Source organism: Colobus angolensis, unplaced genomic scaffold (assembly GCF_000951035.1).
Source record: "Colobus angolensis palliatus isolate OR3802 unplaced genomic scaffold, Cang.pa_1.0 Scaffold558, whole genome shotgun sequence".
Lineage (NCBI taxonomy): Eukaryota > Metazoa > Chordata > Mammalia > Primates > Cercopithecidae > Colobus > Colobus angolensis.
The window spans coordinates 1,531,956-1,554,143 of NW_012119132.1; the positions used below are offsets into that span (position 1 = coordinate 1,531,956).

Consider the following 22,188-nt stretch of genomic DNA (forward strand, 5'->3'; position numbering starts at 1 on the left):
TCACATCGCAATTTCTTATTGGAAGATGGCTAAAATGTAAGAGCCTTTTAACAGTATGGCACATGTCCTGTCGAGCTTTGGAAGAAGACAACAAGATGCACATCCATGCTCTGAAATATTTAACCACCTTGAAGGGAGGAATGTAGCACAGGTTTAGAAAAAATGTAAGGTAAGTTTATCTCGTACAAAAACATGAAATCCAGGAAGGATAAAGTCAGGTTTTCTTGTAATTTGTGTCAAATACCTGTTTTGATAATGAAATTGGCTTCCTGTGGCGTTTTCTTGGTACCTCATTAATTACATTTGCTCAGATGACATCAGAGGTAAGCCAGCATATTCTGAATTCCAATCTACAGGACATGCTGCCTCCATGAGGAGCCAATATGCTTCCATTGTTGGCGCATATGCTCCACAGAGCAGCAAATGCTACATTTGGCTTTAGCCTTCAGCTCTCATCTCAACACAGTAACTTGTCGATTAGATCACTCTCATCATGAGTTGCTCCTTACTCATAAACCAAATGTTGTAAGAAGCCTGGCACTGACAATATAATAGCAAAGACCAGAATACTTTATTAATTTTCCAGGTTAAAAATGGTGTATTAAAGATGCCAGTACAGCCAGAGGCCATTAGTTACACTAAAAAAAAAAAAAAAAAAAAAAAAAAATAGGAGAAAGAAAAATACTGATGTTCTCACATCTAAGGACACCCTAAAATATTTTGTTTCATTGAGTAAACTTGAGAAATCCCAATGCCTGTGTTCAAATCTCAATTCGGCCACCTACTGTGTAATTAGAGGTAAATCATTGAATCTCTGTGTACTCAACTTTTTACATCTGCAAAATGAAAGGAATAGTGTTCAATACTCATGACATTGGTGTACTGATAAAAATGAGACAATGCATCTAAAGCACTTAACATAGTCTAAGCTTTGATAATATAAATTAGCTTTTATTGGTAGTACCAGCAAATTAACTAAATAGTAAACCATATCATAAATGAAAATATCCCCAAACAAGAAAAGGAAATGTTACTGATGGATACTTCAGCATATAGCAAGTTTTTCAAAGTATTTCTAAATTCTATCAGCATAAAACTTTTCTCAGTAGCTACTAAGACAGGAGCAATGCTTTAGCTGGATAAATTTAGGTTCCTGTGGTAGGAGGAGAGCACATATCCTCTGCTCTTCTTATTTTATTTGTGGAGGAAAAAAATTAGGCTTTTTATACTAAATAAAAAGAGAGAGAGAGAAAGGGGGAGTGCTTTTGAGAGAAGAAATGATTAACTTTCCTGCTTCCTTCCTAGGACACTCAGGAATACTCCCAGCAGCCTGACTTACCAGGCACACCTACCCACCCAGCCTCCCCACCATGATGGATACCTTGTCTTTCATATTTCCTAATGCTAGACTTGACACACTTCTCTCTAATGGGCTCAGAGGGAAAGTTGTCTAATCTTTCACCTTAGCTATTGTACTTTCACCAAAAAGAATATGATCTTTTCCCAACAAAAGAAAATTGAGACGGCAGTAGCTTCATGACAGGAATATAAAGATGATCACCCAAAGCAAACAGACCCAGTTCTAAATCAGGAAAATTGTACACTGCCCCATTACACAGAATGACTCCGGTTTATATGGATGCTGAGCGGGCACCCTGGTGGAGGAGGGGTGCACCTAGGACCCAGCATGCAACTCTGCAGTGGAAAGTCGACTTTGGATTTCATCCAGAGTACACTGTGCAATTCCAGAGCAGGGAAGGAAGTGGGGAAAAATTGACTTAACAATTTTAGAAAGAAACAATGAAACCTAATCAAAGGAGTTTTTACCAATATAATAAGCCTTGCTGTCAGCTATTTATTACCAAAGAATAGTCTTAGATGATTGATTTTATGACACCTAAAACATAAAATACCATAATAAAATTTTGAAAGAGAGAGAAATGCAATTCACTCCAGCCGTAGGAGCCAGAGAGCACTGATCCATTAAAGATAGAATGTCTCACAGAAAAACAGAAACAAGCTCCACATGCAGCACCACAATGAATGGCCTGAAACAACATGCCCTACAATGCAAATGACCATTTTTGCCACCTGAATTCACAAGGCTTCCATTCATGAAGGGAAGTCCTCAAATACAGCTACTCCCAGGGAGATAATGTCCTTGATGGTCACCGCCGCAGCTGATTGAGACACTGTGTGTGGTACATATTGCAGAACTGTGTAATTGTTGGGACAGCTGCTGATTCAGTACCTTTTGTGTGGAAGATGTAGAGAAAACAATCAGATGATCACTCTTTTTACAAAGTCCTCATCCTCCTCAGATACTTTCATATTGAATGCCCTACCTGATCTGATGCCCACAGTAACCCTGGGATATAAATAATTTATGTGTCATTATCATGTTTCTGATAAAAGAATGTTAGCAGAGGATAATGAACTGCGAACTGTTACTCAAAAAGTTAGGTACAGGACCTAGACTAGAACCTAATATGCAATTTGATATTCTTTTTACCACTCTTCACTGCTTTTCTAAGATTCTTTGGGAATGTTAACTCCCACAGCAAAGGACAGAGAGTTGGCAGCAGGTGAAGAGGAATGTGGCTGGAAGGGGTAAAACTGGGCAACTGCTTAGAAAATACACCTAAAGTGCTAACTGTTTTTACTCTTAACGCAGGAATAAAATCAGAAACAATAACAAATTGATCCACAGTGGTAAATGCATATACGTTGAGTATATAAAATGTTAGTAGCCATAGACCGACCTGAGTTTGAATTTTGGCTGTGCCATTTATAAAGTCTAAATAGCCTAATCTCTTTGAGACTTAGTTTTCTTTCTTGTAATGATAATACCTACACCACAGAGTGTTATAAGGAATAAATTAGATAAAATTTATGTGTAAAGTGTACAGCACAGCAACTACCATAGAGTAATAGTAAAAGTAGTAGTTGTTAACTAAATAAAATAAGAAACAAAATATAGGTGTTGCAGGGAAGTCATAGTAGCTGTGTTAAGCATCAGTTGACGATTGAGTAATGTTAAAATAAATGGAAGAAAGTAAGAAAGAAGGTTTTGATGAGGGTTTTGATACTTAGTTAAGTAAGTTCATACCCAAGTTATTGCTAAAGTTTTCCTAGAACTATTTAATAGCTTGGCTTAACCTATTAATTTGGAAAGGAGGAAGGGAGGAAGGAAAGGAAGGGAAAAGAGAAAGGAAAGGGAAGGAAAAAGGAAAGCAAAGGAAAGTAAAAAGGAAGAGAAGGGAAGAATGACTTCAGCATTTTCTTTAATTAGGTTCTCTATTGCCCAGCAGTAGTGTAGTGCCAAAATTATGGCTCACTGCACCCCAAACTGCTGGGCTCAAGTGATCCTCCCACCTCAGCCTCCCCAGTAGCTGAGACTACAGGCATGCACCACCATGCGGGGCTAATTTTTTACATTTTTTGTAGAGACAGAGTCTCCTCCCTTTGTTGCCCAGGCTGGTCTGGAACTCTTGGCCTCAAGCATTACTCCCCGACTCAGCCTCCCAAAGCACTGGGATTACAGGCATGAATTACCATGCCCAGCAACCTCAGCAACTTCTGAGAGACAATTGGAAGGAATGCTGCAATATTCACATGTGCACACATGCACACACATGCACACACATTCACACACATTCACACTTATACTCCTCATTACTCTAGCTATAATGTTGCCATTTTTGTCTTACTATAAACCAGGTTTTCAAAAAATTTCTAGTTTCAAGCCTTAAGGATTTTGTGGAATAAAACTCATTTTCTGTAAAGATAGATTGTTCAAATTTCTAGATATATAAAAGGAAATTGATCTTAAGAAAAGTGATTTCTGGATGTATATATTTTTGGGTGTTGTAGTCAATGAGCTCCCAGGAAGAGAAGCTATTTTGGTATCAAGAAGCTTAGTTGAGTAGAAATCAGTTAATAAGGAATATCATCTACATTTCAAAATATAACTCTTCTTGCATTTTTCTGGATTGTAATACATTTTGATGAAAAACATATACAGATTCTCTGGGCTCCCTAGTTTTGAAACTGATTTTCTCATTTATTTCCTATCTGGCTCTCTTCTGCTTGACAATTATGGAAAGTTGTGCCTGAGTAATGAGACCCTTTTCAATTCCAATAGCAACAGAACTGAAAAGCACCCTAGAAATTTCTACAAGTACTCTGAATTGGAAAAAGAGCCCCAAGTTAGCTGTCAACTATTTGCAATACTGTGGTTGTCAGATGATGGTGATGTAAATAAGGCATCCAAATGAATCAAACTGCAGACTGATGACTCAGTTAACTTTAAATAGCTTAGTGACTTTAGTCATTGGGATTAAGTGACATATTACCTTGAAGCATAGGGAAAGCAGATACAGTATTTTAATTATTGTACATTGATCCCAATGCTCCCAAGCACAGAAGAAGTGATTTCTGATTTAATGAAATAAATATTACATTTATCCTTTATACTGAAGATATTACAAAAGTTGAAGGTTAGAGAAATAGTGAGTTAAAATATTTTATAAAGAAATATGCCATATTAATGTCAGTGTTCAGCCCCCTTGCTTAGCACTTTTACTCAAAACTTTAAAATCGAGGGTCTCTCACTTTGTTGCTCTGTCTCCCAGGCTGGAGGGCAGTGACATGATCGTGGTTCATTGTATTCTTAAACTCCTGGACTCAAGTGACCCTCCCACCTCAGACTCTTGAGTAGCTAGGACTACAGGTGTGCACCACTATGCCCAACTGATGTTTGTTTTAATTTTTTCTAGAGACAGTGTCTTGCTCTCTTTCCCAGGCTGGTCTTGAACACCCGGCTTCAAGCAATCCCCCATCTCAGCCTCTCAAAGTGCTGCGATTACAGGTGTAAGCCACATTTCTTGGCTTTCACACTTTCTTAGTGATTATATTCAACCTAGTTTGCCCTTGAAAATTTATCAACTTAGAAATTTTTTCTTCTAATTATACATAAAACATACAGTTTTCAGCCAGTGTGTTCAATCTTCATTAGAGTTTGGAAGGTGAGAGAACTAATAAGAAAGAGAAACAGAGTCACAGGAAACTGTCATAGGACCAACAATGTAGTTGAAAAAAGACAAAACAATTGAATGAAACATTTAAGTGAGATTTTACAATAGTATAGAATTAACGTTAAAATTAGTGATGTGATATACGGTTGAGAGAATTTATTTATTTAAAAAAACTTAATAGATGTTATTGGATTCCTTTCTAATAACAATCAAACAATTATTAAGAATATTCTCACCAGCATTGAGATCTCTTCTTCACTTGCTTGTGTGTATTTTTCTCCATACTTCTGGTAGGTTGTTTGTCTTTTTCCCTATCAGTTGACACACACTCTGTATTTTAGAGGTATTTACTCTTGGTCCATCATATGTACTGCAGATATTTCCCCCCTCCTTTGTCATTTTCATTTTGTTAATGATACTATGGCTTTTGTCACATAAAATTGTTATTTATGGGGTCAAATACACTCATCTTTTTATTATGGCTTTATTCCATAGTCTACAGTCTCTACGATAAATTTCATGTCCACCTTGCAATTTCTTCTCACTCTCTCTTTAATCTCACTGTGCTACAGCCACTCTGACTATTGTTTAATTCCTGAAAAGTAAACTCTGTTTCCTCAAGGTCATTCGACATGTTATTTGTAGACTCCTCTGCCCACTTTCACTTGACTACTCTCTACTCATTTTTGTCATAAGTGTCACAAATTCAGAAAGATCTTTCTGATTCTGCAGTTGCAATCAGAAACCTTTGTCCTACTCCTGCATGGCACCTACAGTTTTCCTTCGCCATGCATATCCCAGCTGTTACTTTAACTGTGTGATTCCTTCTTGTATGCCTCTCTGCCTCACTATATTTTAGGGTACATGAAGACATATACATCAAGTTTGTTTGATTATCTGCTGTACCCTCAGGACCTCATATAGTCCCTGGAATGTTAACTATAGCTCATTATATATTTGTTGATAGAAGGAGGGTATTAGAGAAAAAAGTCATAAAAGATGGGACATTTGAGCCAAGTTTGAGAAAATAAGTATGATTTAAACAGGGAAGAGATAAAAGGTTATATGAGCAAGGCATAAAAGTTGAACTGTTTTGGGTATGTGGGGACTTGGGGACAGCAATAATATATGACTGTAACTTCCTTTGACAAATATGGAAGACAAATTGGAGTAGGTAGCTGTGAACAGACTATGAATGGCCATGAGAATAGTAAGGACAATGGTGCTTGAGTAAGCACCACAGTGGATGCAAACCACAAGGATACAATGACTATGTAAAAAGTCTGTGAAGCTTATAGATGACTAAGCTGTAGACATATAGTTTACAACATAGTGAATAATTGAAGAATAAGATTTGTAAACAGCATGATCCTATGGCTCCCCCTGGAGATGAGGGAGATTGTGCATGTTCTCTGCTTATTCGTTTTCAGTGTCACCAAGGTCATACAGAGTGTGGACATCCATTGTCTCTTCTGTTCCATGTGGTACCATTTGAGGTAGCAGCCTTTCCTAGTTGGGTTTCTCTATTGTGCAGGCACGTGATGAGTTTTCCCGTGTATAGCATCCCTTCCCATTCAATACCTAGATCTCTGGAGAAGATAATGAACCTCTCAATATCAGAGTGGTGGCCCCTTAACTGCCCTTCAAACGCATGCTTTGGTGGTTTTGAAAGAAGCAGAGGGAAATGTCAGAGACAGCAGCCAGGCAGGTAGCAAAGGTTTATTGATTTCCAAATTCTTTCTAAATCTCCAATATATTGGGGAAGGTGTGTAATGTAAGATGTGTCAGACATGTCTTCTCTCAAGACTTGTCTGACCTCCATAAGTGAACTTAAGAATGTGCAGGCATAGGTGGAGTTGGTGGGAGGAAGAATGGAGGGAATTTGAAACATCCAGCATCCCTCACTTCTCACAAAACCACAGCATGAGTCGAAATTAATGCATGTCATATAAATCACTGTGTACCTGCTTTCCTACAAATGTAGCATTTAAACATGACTTGTGAATGATTGCATCATAATTGTTTCTTCTGGCCTACATTGTATTGAAGCAAACAAATGGGAAAAAGTAATAAACTTTGAGTTGTTTTTTTTCCAAATGGGAAAGAGAAAAACTGTGCTAATCTCAATTCACAAACACCCCAGGAGGCTACAATTCCAATTTTCTTTTCACAGTATTAATGAAACTGAGTACTGGAAAAGTCAAATCTTTCCCTATAAATCCAAAATCATTTTCAAGGCTAGCCTAGAATTATAATAACTTCTACATCTATTAGACACAGTATAGAACTCTGGCCTAATGAGATCATTTTAGGCAACTCTTTTTTCCTAGGTGGGTTGGAGACAGAAATTTAAAATCTATTACTTTAAGCTTAATTTATGAGAAAACCAGAAAGACTGGTCAGAAACTCTTAGTGAGAAGAAATTCAGTAAATGCTTCTTGCCAAGAGTTTTTTTTTAAAAGGATCATTACAAGACAGGACATCTAACAATTCTGGTTAGCAAAATGATATATGCTGGGCATTATGGAGTTTAATGATCCTTTATGATCCCCTCTTGATCTTAAATATGTAACCTGTGTGTGTCTGTTTTTTAACCACTAGCATGTTTTATTCTTTTTTATTTCCTAAGACTGGTAGTTTCTTATAATCTTTTTCTCAAAGCTCAAAAGCCGAATTTTCATTGTCATCAGGTTATAATGATACTCTTACTTTATCTACGGTGTGCCAGGTTCATAGTTGACGACATACACATACATTAACGGTCTATACTGAAGAAATAAAACCAGCCCCCAAAATTACCTAGAAACTATAATCTAACCTTGAAAGTTAACTTTGGAACCAATATATATATATAAGATTACAGTGGAAGAAAAGCTCATTCAAGTATACAAAATAATTTCATAAAAGTGACAATTTGAGTGATAAAAAGAGCATCTGATGGCATGCTACTGCCTTGGTGAACTCGTCAATAGAAAGACAAGGTCCCACCACCCACCAAACCCCATTCTTTATCAGGAATTAGGATTATAAACACCATTTATCATGTAGAGTTGCAAAAACATAGATCAAGAGCGGTTTTCTTTAATGACAATAATTGATTGCTGTGTTTCCAATTTCAGAAAGAAAAATGAAGGATGTCACTTACCACTGCAAAGTGAAATCTCCTTGGAAAAATTTATTAATATTCAAAAATGTACCTTTCAAATTGCTTAGTATTGTAGCACTTCAGTTGTGAATCATTGTCCTCAGTAATTGCAATCTTTAACTTCTATTTGCATATGCTAAGGTATGATTAGATATAATCAAACAATGCAAACTGATAAATACAATGCAAAGTTTAATGGCTTAATATGCACCCATCATATTATCATATGTATCACAAAAGTTTTTTAAATTAGTGATCAAATATTATTTGTTTTGACAAAGCATACAATTTTATCTGCAAACAAATTTAGAAAGTTACATTTTAAAGTAATCATGCCAATATGAAACACAAAACCTGTTCTGCTAAAATAATCACACTTAGACACTTGTGCCAGTAATAATTATTTTATACTGTGTTTTTAAATTAGGAAATTGACAATAAATTTTGTGGTTTATTGAACACCTTCCTGAGTAACACACCAACCCAAGAGGCAAAAAGTCCTGACCCCTGCTGGCCTGACCTTCGTTTACCTGGGGGTGGGGAGGGCCCCCACAAGGATAATTCAGGAGCTGGAAGACCAAGGCACAGAGGGGATAAAGAGGGGTAAGTGGGAGGAGAAATAGAGAGGAGCACGGATGAAGCAACAGAGGGTGCAAGAAGCTGGTAAGAGATGAAGCGTGCACTGACATCCCTCTCTGCTCTGTACTGAAGTCTAATGTGTCTCAAACATATTTTCCCCATGTGTTTCTTAATTGGATCTAAATTTGTTCTAATTTGAGGAAATGGTGTTGTTTCACAGATACAGTATCAAAGACTATAAAAAATAAAGAAATAAAACATAGGGCGATTTCCTTTCCTGTTGTTGTAGTTTAAAATAACTATCTCAGCAAAAGACAGATTAAAATCTGAAAGATTTATTTTTTTAATTTTTAATTCAGAGCAACAGTTGCATTTATTTTTTCTGTATGACAAGGCACTAAAATATGCCTTTAGCATTAGCTATTCATTTTCCATAATGAATTATCATCTGAATTATCATTGGATATGAACAAATTGATTTAGACCATAATGCAGAAATACGTTACTAACTGTCCAAATACTTGACAGCTTATGTTTACCTAAGTTACCACAATATTAGTTAGACAACAAAAAACAAGAAAATTCATAGGATTCTTGATAAATCTACAGGGACAAAGCAGACCATGTGGAAAACTTCTAGAGACCACCATATCTTACCAAATGCTAGGAGAGAGAGGAAGGATTAAAAGCTACTTTTCAGTGATCCTTTAAGGTAACCTGCTTTATCAGTGCAAGAGTCCCAGGAATTTTTCTATAGCCATTTGGCTAAATGAATCTCAGAAATGAGTAGGAAAGAAGTGAATACAAATATGAAATGGGTCGTAATTATTGTATTGCTCTGTTTCCTTGCTAGAGTAATCAGTAGCTTCCAAATCATTTAGGTTAAAAATGCCAGCACAAGTCAAAAGCCTTTGTATTGTGATGAAGGTGTGTATTCTCGCTCTCCTCGCATGTAGTGGATCACTGTCAATCCTACTGAAGTTTTCCATTGACCCAAGTTCCTTATATCCCTGGGCCCAATATAATGAAGTGGCTACATCGGCTTAATTTTACCTACACATCAGAGTTAGTCTTTGAAGATTCAGGACTTAAAGACTTAAGCTTATTTGTTTGTATTCTATTATTTTAGCTCCTCCTCCTTTATTGTCTTTCGCTTGCTTTTTTTTTTTTAACAAGTTAAATCTTTTTTAACAGGTTATTCTCTTTCACTTGTTTCTTTGTCACATGCTGCAACAAAGAAAGAAAGAAGGAGTGAAAGTAAATTTTAGTTAATTACATTATTCACATTTCAGCACTACTAAGAACAAAACATGTAGCAGATGGCTTTAATTGTTTTAAAATGTCTTATTTTAGTTGATTATGTAGTTTAGAGGGAATGCAAAATTCTTAAATCCATGAAATTAATTGTAAGTTTATCTTATTTTTTTCACATTTTTGTAAGTGGCTGAGATGACAGCATTTCCCTTTTATATAAATTTCAAACAAATTATATAAAAAGACACTTAATCATATTAGTGATTGATACTATTCTCTACATTTACATTAATATAAATTTTCTTCAGAGATTTTTCAGTGATCATCAAAATAAATCATTAGCAAAAATAAGAGAAGCCACATTTATAATTCATGAATATATTTAAATGTCTTCGGCCTTTTATTACATGTCTGGGAGAGATGTCCCATCAACACATAAATATATATATATATATATAAACACATAAAAAATATACTTTTTATATATATATAAAATATATATATATATATATATATATTTTTAGACAGAATCTCACTCTGTTGCCAGGCTGGAGTGCAGTGGTGTGATCGCAGCTCACTGCAACCTCCGCCTCCTGGGTTCAAGCAATTCTCCTGCCCCAGCCTCCCAAGTAACTGGGACTATAGGTGCGCACCACCACACCCAGCAAATTTTTATATGAGACAGAGTTTCACTATGTTGGCCAGGATGGTCTCCATCTCTTGACTTTGTGATCCACTTGCCTCGGCCTCCCAAAGTGCTGGGAATATAGTCATGAGTCACCCTGCCCGACCAACACATAAATATTCTAGTCTTAGAAGAAAAGTCAAGAAAAATTTCACTTAGCCTTCAGATTTGAAGCATAAATAGAAAAAGAATATTAATCAGTAAGACATGGGAGTAACTATTCCAAACGTATCTATAATAATATCTGCTGTGATGGTTGTTAAAATTTTAATGTGAATCAGAGAAAAGAAAGATAACATGTTTATTGAGTTTATTTAATTTTGGTAGAGCTTTTGTAGGTTGTATTTTTAAGAAACATGATATTTAGAATTTTTACATCTGGGTTTTGTATAGAGATATTTTTAGGCCTCATATGACTTAAGCAACAATTTGGCTAGTGTTGCAAAAAAGAAAATATTTTCTTCAAACAGGAGATGTTTTCAAATGCATATGGCACAGTTGAAGGATTTCAGGCTTTGTTGTGCTCTTTGTGACCTCATTCTTATTTTAACACAAAGTTGTTATTAGGTTATGTGCATAGTGGTTTTGAAAACCTCTCAGAAATATTTTAGCAGATAAAAATAAAATAAATATTTTTTTGATAAGATAGTCCATTTATGATACCAATTCCTTATCAAAAAATACATGTCTATTCTTAGTATATGAAATATAAACCCTCCATTCCATTAAAATTCTCCAATTTTACTGTCATAAGCTAAATGATTCAAATGTTATCTCCATTCTCCCTATTCCCTTCTGGCAGACAAAGTAAAAATGAGGTAATTGTAAAAATGTGTTTAAAATGAAAGCATTCCATCAGGTTGGAAAAAATGATTTAGGTAACATTTAAATAAAATTCCCTTTTTAGCTCTCGAGACACCATAGAAAAAGAATGCTCTGTAAAATGAAAGTGTTCATTTAGTGAAAGCAGCTGAACTAATTGGCACACTTTGGCAAAGATGACTCTATTTAAAAGAGAAAGTGCTGCCTTTGGTTTGTCAGGTAGTGACAGAGTTACTGCAGGAGATTCTGTTCTTCACGAGAGAAAATTAATTCCTGTAATCAAATACTGTGGATTACAGTCTTTGTCTCCTTCCACCTTGGCCACAGAAGCAACTCCAAAGCTTTTTATTAAGCCACACTCCATGGGCTTTTGTAAAACAAGCAAGGACATATTCAGCATAAATAATTTCACCTGCTACCTTTTGTAGCACCAGAACATAGCATATTGCTACTTTGAGACTGAGAGCTACTACCTTGGAAATGGCTATATTTGTTAAGACTTTATTTGGAGAAGGAAAGGAAAATCACAGAAACACACACACACACACACACACACACATTTAGGCAAAAGAAATCTTGGTGATATTTGAAAATGGAATTACAGAGCAGTATAGAGCCATATGTTTGGTAAAATGATTCCCAGTAATTAACAAGAACTTTTGCAGAAATATTAAAACTAATTACTAAATGATGTTTAGTAGTAGTGAAATAAAAGCACAATTTTAGTCTTCTTAAGTTTTCAGTTCTTACATACACACGAACACACACTCATACACATACATCCTATCTAGTATATATGCAATCGAGATTATTTAAGTTCATTATGCATAATTGGCAAAGAATAGTGTTTTGAAAGTTGTAGCATTTTTAATACATTACATCTGAAAAGTAATATTTTTATATAGGACAAGTGAGAGGATAGAGATTCAGGGAAAAGCAGAAAACACAATTCACATGGAAAAAATGACCTACAGTCAGAGTAGGATAGAATCTTCTTCTCTCTCTACAGTTGCTATCCTTTAATATCAAAAAAGTTTATTATGTATAGAGGAAAAGAGCTGCTCCTTCTCCTCCTGTCTACCAATTAAATCTCAGGTCCATTCTTCCCCATCGATCAATTTCAGTGTCTGACCAAACCCTCAAGAAGTTATAGGCACCCCAAAATCCACTGCTCTCATCCCAGAAAGAGCCTTACTTATACTTTGGGAAGACTGAAGAAGGGTTTTGTCAGTTGAATAAAACTAGCCAGTCTTCTATTATTATCTATTAGGTAGTTCTGAGTTTTGACTAAAAAAATCAATCTTGACTGTATTTAACACTGAGAAAGAATATTTTATTGCTTTCTCCTCCAAAGTTTAGCTTGGGAGCTCCCCAATCAATTAATAAAATACACACATACTTATGTAAACAAGTAAATCTCCAACAAAATGGAAATTAGTCTATTTTCATTTATAAAAATGTAACTAAAGTTATACTTTAAAAAGCAGACGGTTAAAATGTGTGAATTATCTTATTGTTCAATACTGTATTCTTTAAAATACAAGGGAATATGATTTCTAAAGTAATCCTAAATTTAGTTGTCCTGATTCAGTCTAGTTAGACCTATGTTCCAGAGCAACACCAATTTGATTCTTATGATTCCCTCTAGTATTATAGGGTAGGGCTATTCTGGTTTTCTTTATGTTGGGTTTGTGGTTTTTCCACTTAACCAACAAAATGGCCCTGTAGAGCTAATTGGGGTTTATTTAGGGCAATGCTTACACAACTCTGTAAACAAAATTGATTTGTGAAAAAGAAGACATAGCAACAAATCTCTCCCAGAGAACTCTGAATCATAGTCCCTAGTTTTTAGTACCAATGAGGCGGAGGGATGGCTACATTTGTCAACAGGATACCTTTCCTAACGCATAGGGGCTGTTAGAAATAGATAATAAATGTGAATGTAGCTCTCTCGTATTCAGTGAACTCAATGATCACCTTGTGTTTGTTCTCATCCTCTTTTCTATAGCCAACCCAACCCGAGCAGGCGGCAGAGAGCCGTACCCAGGCTCAGCAGAAGTGATCCGGGAGTCCAGCAGCACCACGGGTATGGTCGTTGGGATAGTAGCTGCTGCCGCCCTGTGCATCCTTATCCTCCTCTATGCCATGTACAAGTACAGAAACCGGGATGAAGGCTCATACCATGTGGACGAGAGTCGAAACTACATCAGTAACTCAGCACAGTCCAATGGGGCTGTCGTAAAGGAGAAACAACCCAGCAGTGCGAAAAGCGCCAACAAAAATAAGAAAAACAAGGATAAAGAGTATTATGTCTGATCCCAAGATCTTAAATGGACACTTGTATAGAAATAGTCTTCATTTTATTTGAGACATAATATAAACTTATTTACTTTCCTTTTTATGAAGCACATACAAAAGAAGACAGGGAATGCAATCAGGAAGGAAAGACTTTTTAAAAAATAAAAACAAGTATCTCATGCTCTTGTTTCTCAAAAAAGAAAAACAAAAAACAAAAAACAGGGGCCAATAAATTCCCTAACATCCACAGTGTTTTCATTTACTCTGCTTGTCTTTATGTTGCTGGAACATTTCTAAAAGACAGTGATGACCGCACGCATTCATAAAGCAAAGGAGTATTACAGCATCAAGGCACAACACAAAAACCAACACAAAACATAACACAAAAAAGAAGCTACCTATGATCCTGGATTTAGCCAAAGTGCTAGCGCTTTCCTGAGAAGTCAGTTAGTCCGATTGCCAGAGAAGACTGTCCTTTTGAGTGACTCAACCTGCAAACCTTTCAGAGTTTGCCGCCTGGTGCAACTGGAGCAGTGGTTGGAACTTGCATTTGAAACAAAGTGCTGGCTTTTTTGAAGACTTGTGTAGGAACACATTCAAAAAGCCCCTTTCTGGTTGTGAGAGAGGAAAAAAAGTATGGAGGCCTTATTTTCAAAAATGTGAAATATAAGGCACATTTTCACGCAAAATTTCAAAACAAAAGAGGGCATAGATGCAATCATTGGGAAATTTTCATGCACGCTTATTATGTTATTACATATGTTTATATAAAATCCATCTCTGTGTGCTTTCTGGACTGTGATAAGTGACGTTTTATAGCCTGTTGTATAGAAAATGCAAAATATATCTCTGCTCTTCAGCCATTTTTGGTAAATTCAATGTTATAAGTGTTGCTAAGTATAGGGAGTTTTATGACATCAGAGCAACAATTATTTCATTTGGTTTTTTTTTTTTTTTTGCCACCATTATAAATTGCCACAATTACTTACTTTTATTTTTTAAAGAAATTACAGTGTAGTGTTTATTCTAAGGAAGATATGTATGAATGTATATAAAAAGACTCAGCTACTTTTTTTCTTATATGTACAGCCTTCATTCTGTTGCAATTGAGTTTTAGTACTTGTATGAAAGGTGTGAATTAGAAAGTCAAATATATACATATGTATCTTATAATATTTTCTCCCTGAAATACATTCCCACATACATTCACTATTTTCACACACACACACACACACACACACACACACACACACACGAATCCACAGCAATCCATCAGATGTACTGGAAGAGCCAAACGTGTATACAGTAGCAAATATTTATTGACATATTGAAAAGCAGGAAGGAAGAGGGTTGTGCCAAGGTTTTGATGACAAATGGGGTGATTTGCTTCATTGAGATCTTGCTCCCAGGTAACCCCAAGAAGATTTTAGTCCCTAATGAAATGAACCTTTCCTTATCAAATAGAATATCACTGATATACTGCTGCATGAATAAGAACCATTATGTGGGCAGATTTTTGGAAGCAAAATTGATTAATCTACACCTTAACTCTGGCTGCTGCAATGGAAAACTTTCTTTCTAATAAAGTAATATATATATTCTCTGAATCTGATGTGCATGATGAACATTTCTGGAAAGTAAACATTTTCTCAACTAAGAAAGTATTTTTCAGTAATTTTTTATTCTGTATTACCCATTTAAGAAAATCATTCTCTCTTAATTATTGACTACGTTTTAACTTTTCTGGTTTTACATATATATCATTAAATATAGTTTTAGTTTAACACATTAAGTAGTAGAAAAGTATAGATTATACACTTGTTTTTGCATATTATTCAGTGATGTTCACAGCAATAAATTATTAATATGAGAAGGTAGTGCGAAAGAAATGCATTATGAGATTGCAAGTTGATGCTTCAGTAAAAATTGGTTGCATTACTTGAATACCTTCTAAAAGAACGATAATAAATTTTGTAGAAGAGAAGAATACCTTTACAATTAGCTTTAATCAGCAAAAGCAAAAAATGCAAAACATCTTTTGTGATACTTTAGTTGATGGAAAAAAACCAAGAAGTGACCTGGATTTCAGATGTACAGCACCTTAGAAATATGTATAATTCATAGCAAATCACCACTATCTATGGTTGCCAAGTAATTGTTGTGAAAGAATCTTAATGGCTTTTTATGACCCAGAAAGTAGAAGGTATACAATGAAAATTTAATATCCATTACTTCTTTTCTAGATTTTCATTTTTTTTTAATTTGCCGCGTTAAAGAATTCATGAGTCTTTTCTTTTCCCCCGTCTCATTCAGTCTTACTCAGGGAAAGCCAGTAAAATAAGAAGGGAAGTGTAAAACTACTAATTTACAGCTTCAAGGTTTTTTTTTTTTTTTTTTTAATTTTAAGGTTGCTTTTCTATTTTATCTATTAAGCTTGAACCAGTTTCCATCTGGATAGATTCTAAAATATAATAGAAAATAAATTGAATAATGGTAATTTTAAGCAGTATATCTATGAAATGTGTTGTTTGGGATTGATTTCAATGTTTCTCCCCAGCATAAATTTTAAAGTTACATGCAATGATAAAGTTTATTATCAGTAAGATTATTTCTAATATTATTGGCTTACACAAACTCACTCTAGCAAAACTTATTTTTTCTTGAATGGAAAAAGAAAAGAGGGGAACAGAGTTAGAAGGAGAAAATGACTTGAATCCCAACTATCTTCATACCAAACATATCAGGGTTCCATGCATAGTTTGCAGTTGATTGAGGATTTCACACTACTTGGCATAAATTTGATTACATCTCTAGACTGTAACTTTTCTGATTGATTATGCTTCTTTTTTATCCATGTAATGTGTTGCCTTTTTTAAAACAACAAATACTACAATAATGTGTGAAGTGGTCAATCCCTAAGACATCAAAGAAAGGCCACAAAACCCTACCCTTCTAGTGCTTTGTGTGATTGGGTATCTAAGGGGTTTTCTTCTTCTTTTTTTATTTGTTTGTTTGTTTTTCTGTTGCAAGGCCAATTTATCCATTATTGGAAATGCTAAGCAAGTGGAATTTACTGTTTTGTTAATAAAATATTTCTTAATACAACTGTGGATTTACTGATTTTAAAAAGTATATGCGGCACCATTTCATGATGTGGTGAAAATGGGAAAGTGGTGAAAGTGGAACAGTAAGGAAGACTGCATCTGAAGGGAATACCCATCCTTATATTACAGAGGAAGAATGTTGACTCTCTTTTGTCTGAATTTTACTAGTCATTAAACACCTCTATATTCATACAATTAAAGGTAGAGCCACTCAATGTACTTTTGTATACATTTGTTCATCTTGATATGCCAGAAACCATAAACTGATACAGTATTAATTGAAAACAACGTTAAAATACTAATTTCATAAATATGCTTTTTCTCTATAAAAAACAATGGAATCCAAGTTAAGTAAACCTGTGACTAAATTCCAGCACTATCACATACTAGTTACTATTTGCCTAATTTCTTTGACTCTCACGTGTTATTTGAAAAAAAAAATAAATGTATAAAAGAACATAGTGTTTGTTTCCATAGAACTATATTTATTTCTCACAAAATAAATTGGCTTTTTAGAAATCAGATGATTCATCAGAGTAAGTTTTAGTTCAACAGTTGGTAACTGTTTTAAAACCCCGGCACTTGAAAATGATTTTCTGATGAAAATGCGTAAGTTTAGTCTTTTTTTCTTCAACAGTAAAAAGTCTGAACATGAATGCTTAATTCATTTTGAACCTGCAGTGTCTAGATATATTTGTTATTTCTTTATTACTATTAATTCATGATTGTAAAAATGTAACAGAAACAATCCACATTTTATTAATGTCTAAATTAAAGGATATATAATTTAGTTTCCCTTAAAAATATGTAAACACTTCAAAGGCAGTTGCTATATAAAACCTATTATTAGTAATCAGACCAAGTATTTTGGGTCTTAACCTATAGAGGGCATAGATGTCCAGGGCCCAGTGATTAGGCCTCAAGGGTTGCTAACTTATATATATGTAATAATAGAGATATATATGTAAAATATATATATGTATATATAATGGATAGATATAAATATATATAATTGCTATTACATGTAAATATATAAATATATTGAATATTTTAATATAAGTATTAAGTATTTAACATAAAATAATTATATATATTTATACATATAATAACTTGGCAGGTATATGTGAATGAGCATTTTCCCAGTAAAAGTAATCATTAGGTTCATCAAATCCTCAAACGGTTTCAAAATTCCCCAAAAGATTGAGAATCACTAAAACAGATATTAGATATAAACAAAACTTTTTTAGAAATAATACTGAAGATGCATGGTTCAGCGAGTATTAAGAAGGTTAAGAAATACAAAAATTAGTCAGGAGTGGTGGTGGGCATCTGTGTTCCCAGCTACTCAGTAGACTGAGACAGGAGAATTGCTTGAACCTGAGAAGTGGAAGTTGCAGTAAGCCAAGATTGCACCACTGCACTCCAGCCTGGGTGACAGAGTGAGACTCCATCTCAAAAAAAAAAAAGAAATCATCAAGGAGATGACATGAACTAACTTTAACCATTACAGTATCCTTCTCTATAACTAAATGTCCAGTTATACAATTTTTATTGAAATTAATCTTGCTTCATTTTTACAAGTTCAGTCTTCAATTATTTATGGAGGTCTAGTATATGAAAACCACCCCATTCATCCTACATATCTCTACTCTTCTGAATAACTTAGTATTAACTTAAGGGCAAACTTCTCCAAGAATTGGAATCTTTGATTTAGCACCTTGAAGACAGTCAGTGAATATCTAATATGCAGCAAGGTCTTACCCAACAATGCATCCATCTTTAAGCATGTAGGGGTCATCAGTATTTGAGAGTGGCAGCTAGACTATGAAAAATACCTTACTGACCCTAAATATGTGGTAACCTTTAAATAAAAAGGAGAAAATAACTTCTTGAGAAACATAGAATATGGAACCATAGCATATTGAATGCTTCTGGTCTGTGAAATTTCAGATGATTACTGATTAGAACAGTGTGCTTTCAGTTAAGTAAAATAATCTTAATAATGATCTGTCACAAGCACCAACAGTTCAAGCAAAGTGGGTCTAAATACTAGATTTGAAAATTACTAGCTGTGGGACTTCGTGCAATCACTCAATCATACTAAGTTTATTCGGCCATAAAAGAGAATGATAAGGAGACAACCTATAGGATTGTGAGGAATAAAAAACATAATGCACTTAAATGCTTTGCATAAAGTTCAATATTTTACTAAAAGATAAAAGTTAAAGTTCACTTGTGTAATAAGGTAAAATTAAAGTGTGCTAGGTAGCTACTAAGAGAGTAGAATTACCATAAATTCCTAGATTTAAAACTAAGATTATTGTAGGTGTTTATGTTAATATTTTTCCCAACATAGGAGACACCTTTACAATGTCCCAGACAAAGCATTGCATAGCCATGGCTAGAGGAAGGGTAGCTCCTTTGCAAGGCAATCGATTTCATGATAGGATAATTTTGGTTCCTTATATCTAGTTTTCTGTAACTTTCACTTATTGATTCTAATTCTCTTTGTGCAAAATAGAATATACCCTTTTTCCCCATGACAGCCTTTCCAATACCATCACCCTCCCCTAAACACTGTCTGGATTTTCTCTTCTCCAATCTTAATATTCTGGTTTACCATGGCCAGTATTCAAATTATATAGATTCTAAGCATCTTATAATCTTAGTAACCTTTTCCTGAACCTCTGTTCACAAAATCTGACACGAAACAACCATAGCATTTGGTGATCAGCCAAAATACAACGGATTTTTCACCTTCCTTGATTTGAACTTTTTCTCCCTGATAATGACACTTAAGATTTCATGATTTTTCAAAAGCATGTATTGCTTGTTTGAATTACATTGAATTTATGGTCAACAAAATTATCAGATTTTTTCCAGGTAAAGCCTCCTTTAACTTGTACCTAGACACTTATTACTCGAATGTAAATGTAGTATTTTACATTTAACCATGAGAAATTTCATTGTATTGAAGACTGATCAGTTCAGATAAATTTATATCTTGATTTTCTTATATGATGTCCTAATATTCATCATTTGCAAATTTTGCATACATTTACATGAAAATAAATTCATTAGGGAAAGAGTTCTGAGGGAGGCCTCAAAAAGACCTGCCTGCAAACGGTGCTTTTCAAACAGAGGCACTTTGCCCAGGAGACATTTGGCAATGTCAGGACCCAGTTTTGGTTGTCATGTTTTGGGTGGAGAGAACTATGCGTGTCCACAGGGTAGAGATTAGGTATGCTGCTAAACAACCCAAAGTGCACAGGAAAGCCCTCCCTTCACCCCAGCAGACAACTGTCCTGTCCAAATGCCAGTAGGGCCAAGTTTGATAGGCGTAACACATATCCACTGGCGAGGATAATATGTCAAGTTGCTAATAATCTTTGAGTGGGAATTTTCCATCTACCAAAAAAAAACATAAGAAACTCAGTTGCCTTGCAATGAGGATACAAAATGATTTCCTCCTAATTTGTCAGTGAATCTATTCGAAAAGGAAATAGCTTAATTTGTAATGCTGTTTATTAATTATTACCACTTCTTTTAAAAAGTGGCCAAAAAGTATATATTTTTTAAAATAACTGTTATTTTGGGCCAGGCTCACGCCTGTAATCCCAGCACTTTGGGAGGCCAAGGCGGGCGGATCATGAGGTCAGGAAATGGAGACCATCCTGGCTAACACGGTGAAACCGCCTCTCTACTAAAAAATACAAAAAAATTATCTGGGCGTGTTGGTGGGCACCTGTACTCCCAGCTACTCCGGAGGCTGAGGCAGGAGAATGGCGTGAACCCGGGAGGCGGAGCTTGCAGTGAGCCGAGATCGCGCCACGGCACTCCAGCCTGGGCGACAGAGTGAGACTCTGTCTCAAAAAACAAACAAACAAACAAACAAAAAAACCTCTTATCTTAATTTCAAGCTCATCACTGCAGAATTAAATACATCTTTTGAGTATTGCAATCGAAATCAGGGCAAAACTTGCTTCCTTCATTCTTCTAGTATCACATCTTCCTAAAAAATGTCAAAACGACTAATTCACGTTCAAGTTGTTTGGAAAGCAATTGACCTTGACATGGACAGATAAACTTTTGAAGAAGGAATTTAGAAATCATTTATTCTTTGCCTACTTTGAACATCAGTTCTCGCTGGTACCCTAGTCTTGAGGATCTGATTTCAAGGGGCTTAGGTATCAGCATGTGATTTCTGACTGCTTCCGACTGCTTAGCCCATTCCAGAATCTCTGTTATTTTGTGCCATTTTCAGAGGGCCCTGATAATTGACTTTTACTTCCATTATCCAATAAGGTTTCTCAATATCAGAATGCTCTTCAGAGAAGTGATTGTGGGGGAGCACTAGATGGGAGTGAGGAAATGAGTTGGGGAAATTTACAAAGCCAATTAACATTGATTATATAATAGGTTACTGAGGAATACTACTTGGGAATTCTGGGAGACAGCATAAAGCATGCTTCAGAAATATTTCACCTGAAAGCCAAGGAATGGAACTATGTTTCCATAGATTTCCATCAGTCTTAGGTAAAGGGCTATTAGGAGGGCAAGAATGTAAGGATGATAATTAACTTCAAAGTACTTTGTGTGGCATTTCCTACTGCCTGGGTAAGCTTTGTGGTTGAAGGCCCTCAAGTAAAAAGCTGCAAGTGTTTCCAGCTGGAAGCCACTGGGTTATTTTGCTCCAGAATGATGCAGGCTAGAGTATGTGGGTGAGTCACCTGCAACATTGTTACAGTTTGTGTGTGTGTGTGTGTGTGTGTGTGTGTCTTTGTACTTACACTAAATACATTCAGTTCTCTGTCTAGTAAAATTGGTTCAACGCATTCTCCAAAGTAATGTGATTCCATCCTCAGAGAAGTCTCTCTCTCTCCTCTGTGGCCCTATTATGATTTCCTTAAAGCCACTAGGGCTAGTTTCTGTTCATCTTGCAATCATTTACGGCAAAATGATTGCAATAGTCTATGAGCTTGTATCCTTTTCTCAGTTTTAATGGGATAGTTTATCCCAGTGTGTGTCACATGTAGCAGCTGAAGTTCAAATCCTGGATAGTATTCTCTCTAAATATAACCCGGCACCCCTGGATGTGTCCTAGCCCTCCTCTGTGGATGGGGAAAATGTAGTCATGGAAATCAGATTCAGCTGTTTTGATTGTTTAAAGTAACTCACTTTATATTCTGCTGTCCACTGTGAAGTTGTCTCAGATGCCTGCCATTAGCTAGGAGGGAATGGGGGTGGAATCAATTTCTTTCATGT

At 35.3% G+C, this 22,188-nt stretch overlaps 1 protein-coding gene across 6 annotated transcripts in view; it reads left to right on the forward strand.

Annotated features, from left to right (window-relative positions):
* NRXN1 (neurexin 1) overlaps positions 1-17,307 on the forward strand; it is a 1,138,235-nt gene extending 1,120,928 nt beyond the window's left edge. For 3 of the 6 annotated variants that reach the window (XM_011961493.1, XM_011961492.1, XM_011961494.1), the window contains one exon: positions 13,530-17,307. In XM_011961493.1, coding sequence (XP_011816883.1) covers positions 13,530-13,837 — 308 coding nt within the window. In that variant the 3' untranslated portion in view covers positions 13,838-17,307. The remainder of the gene's footprint in view (positions 1-13,529) is intronic. The other 3 variants (XM_011961488.1, XM_011961490.1, XM_011961491.1) reach the window with 2 other exon arrangements.
* Positions 17,308-22,188: the final 4,881 nt, after the last annotated feature.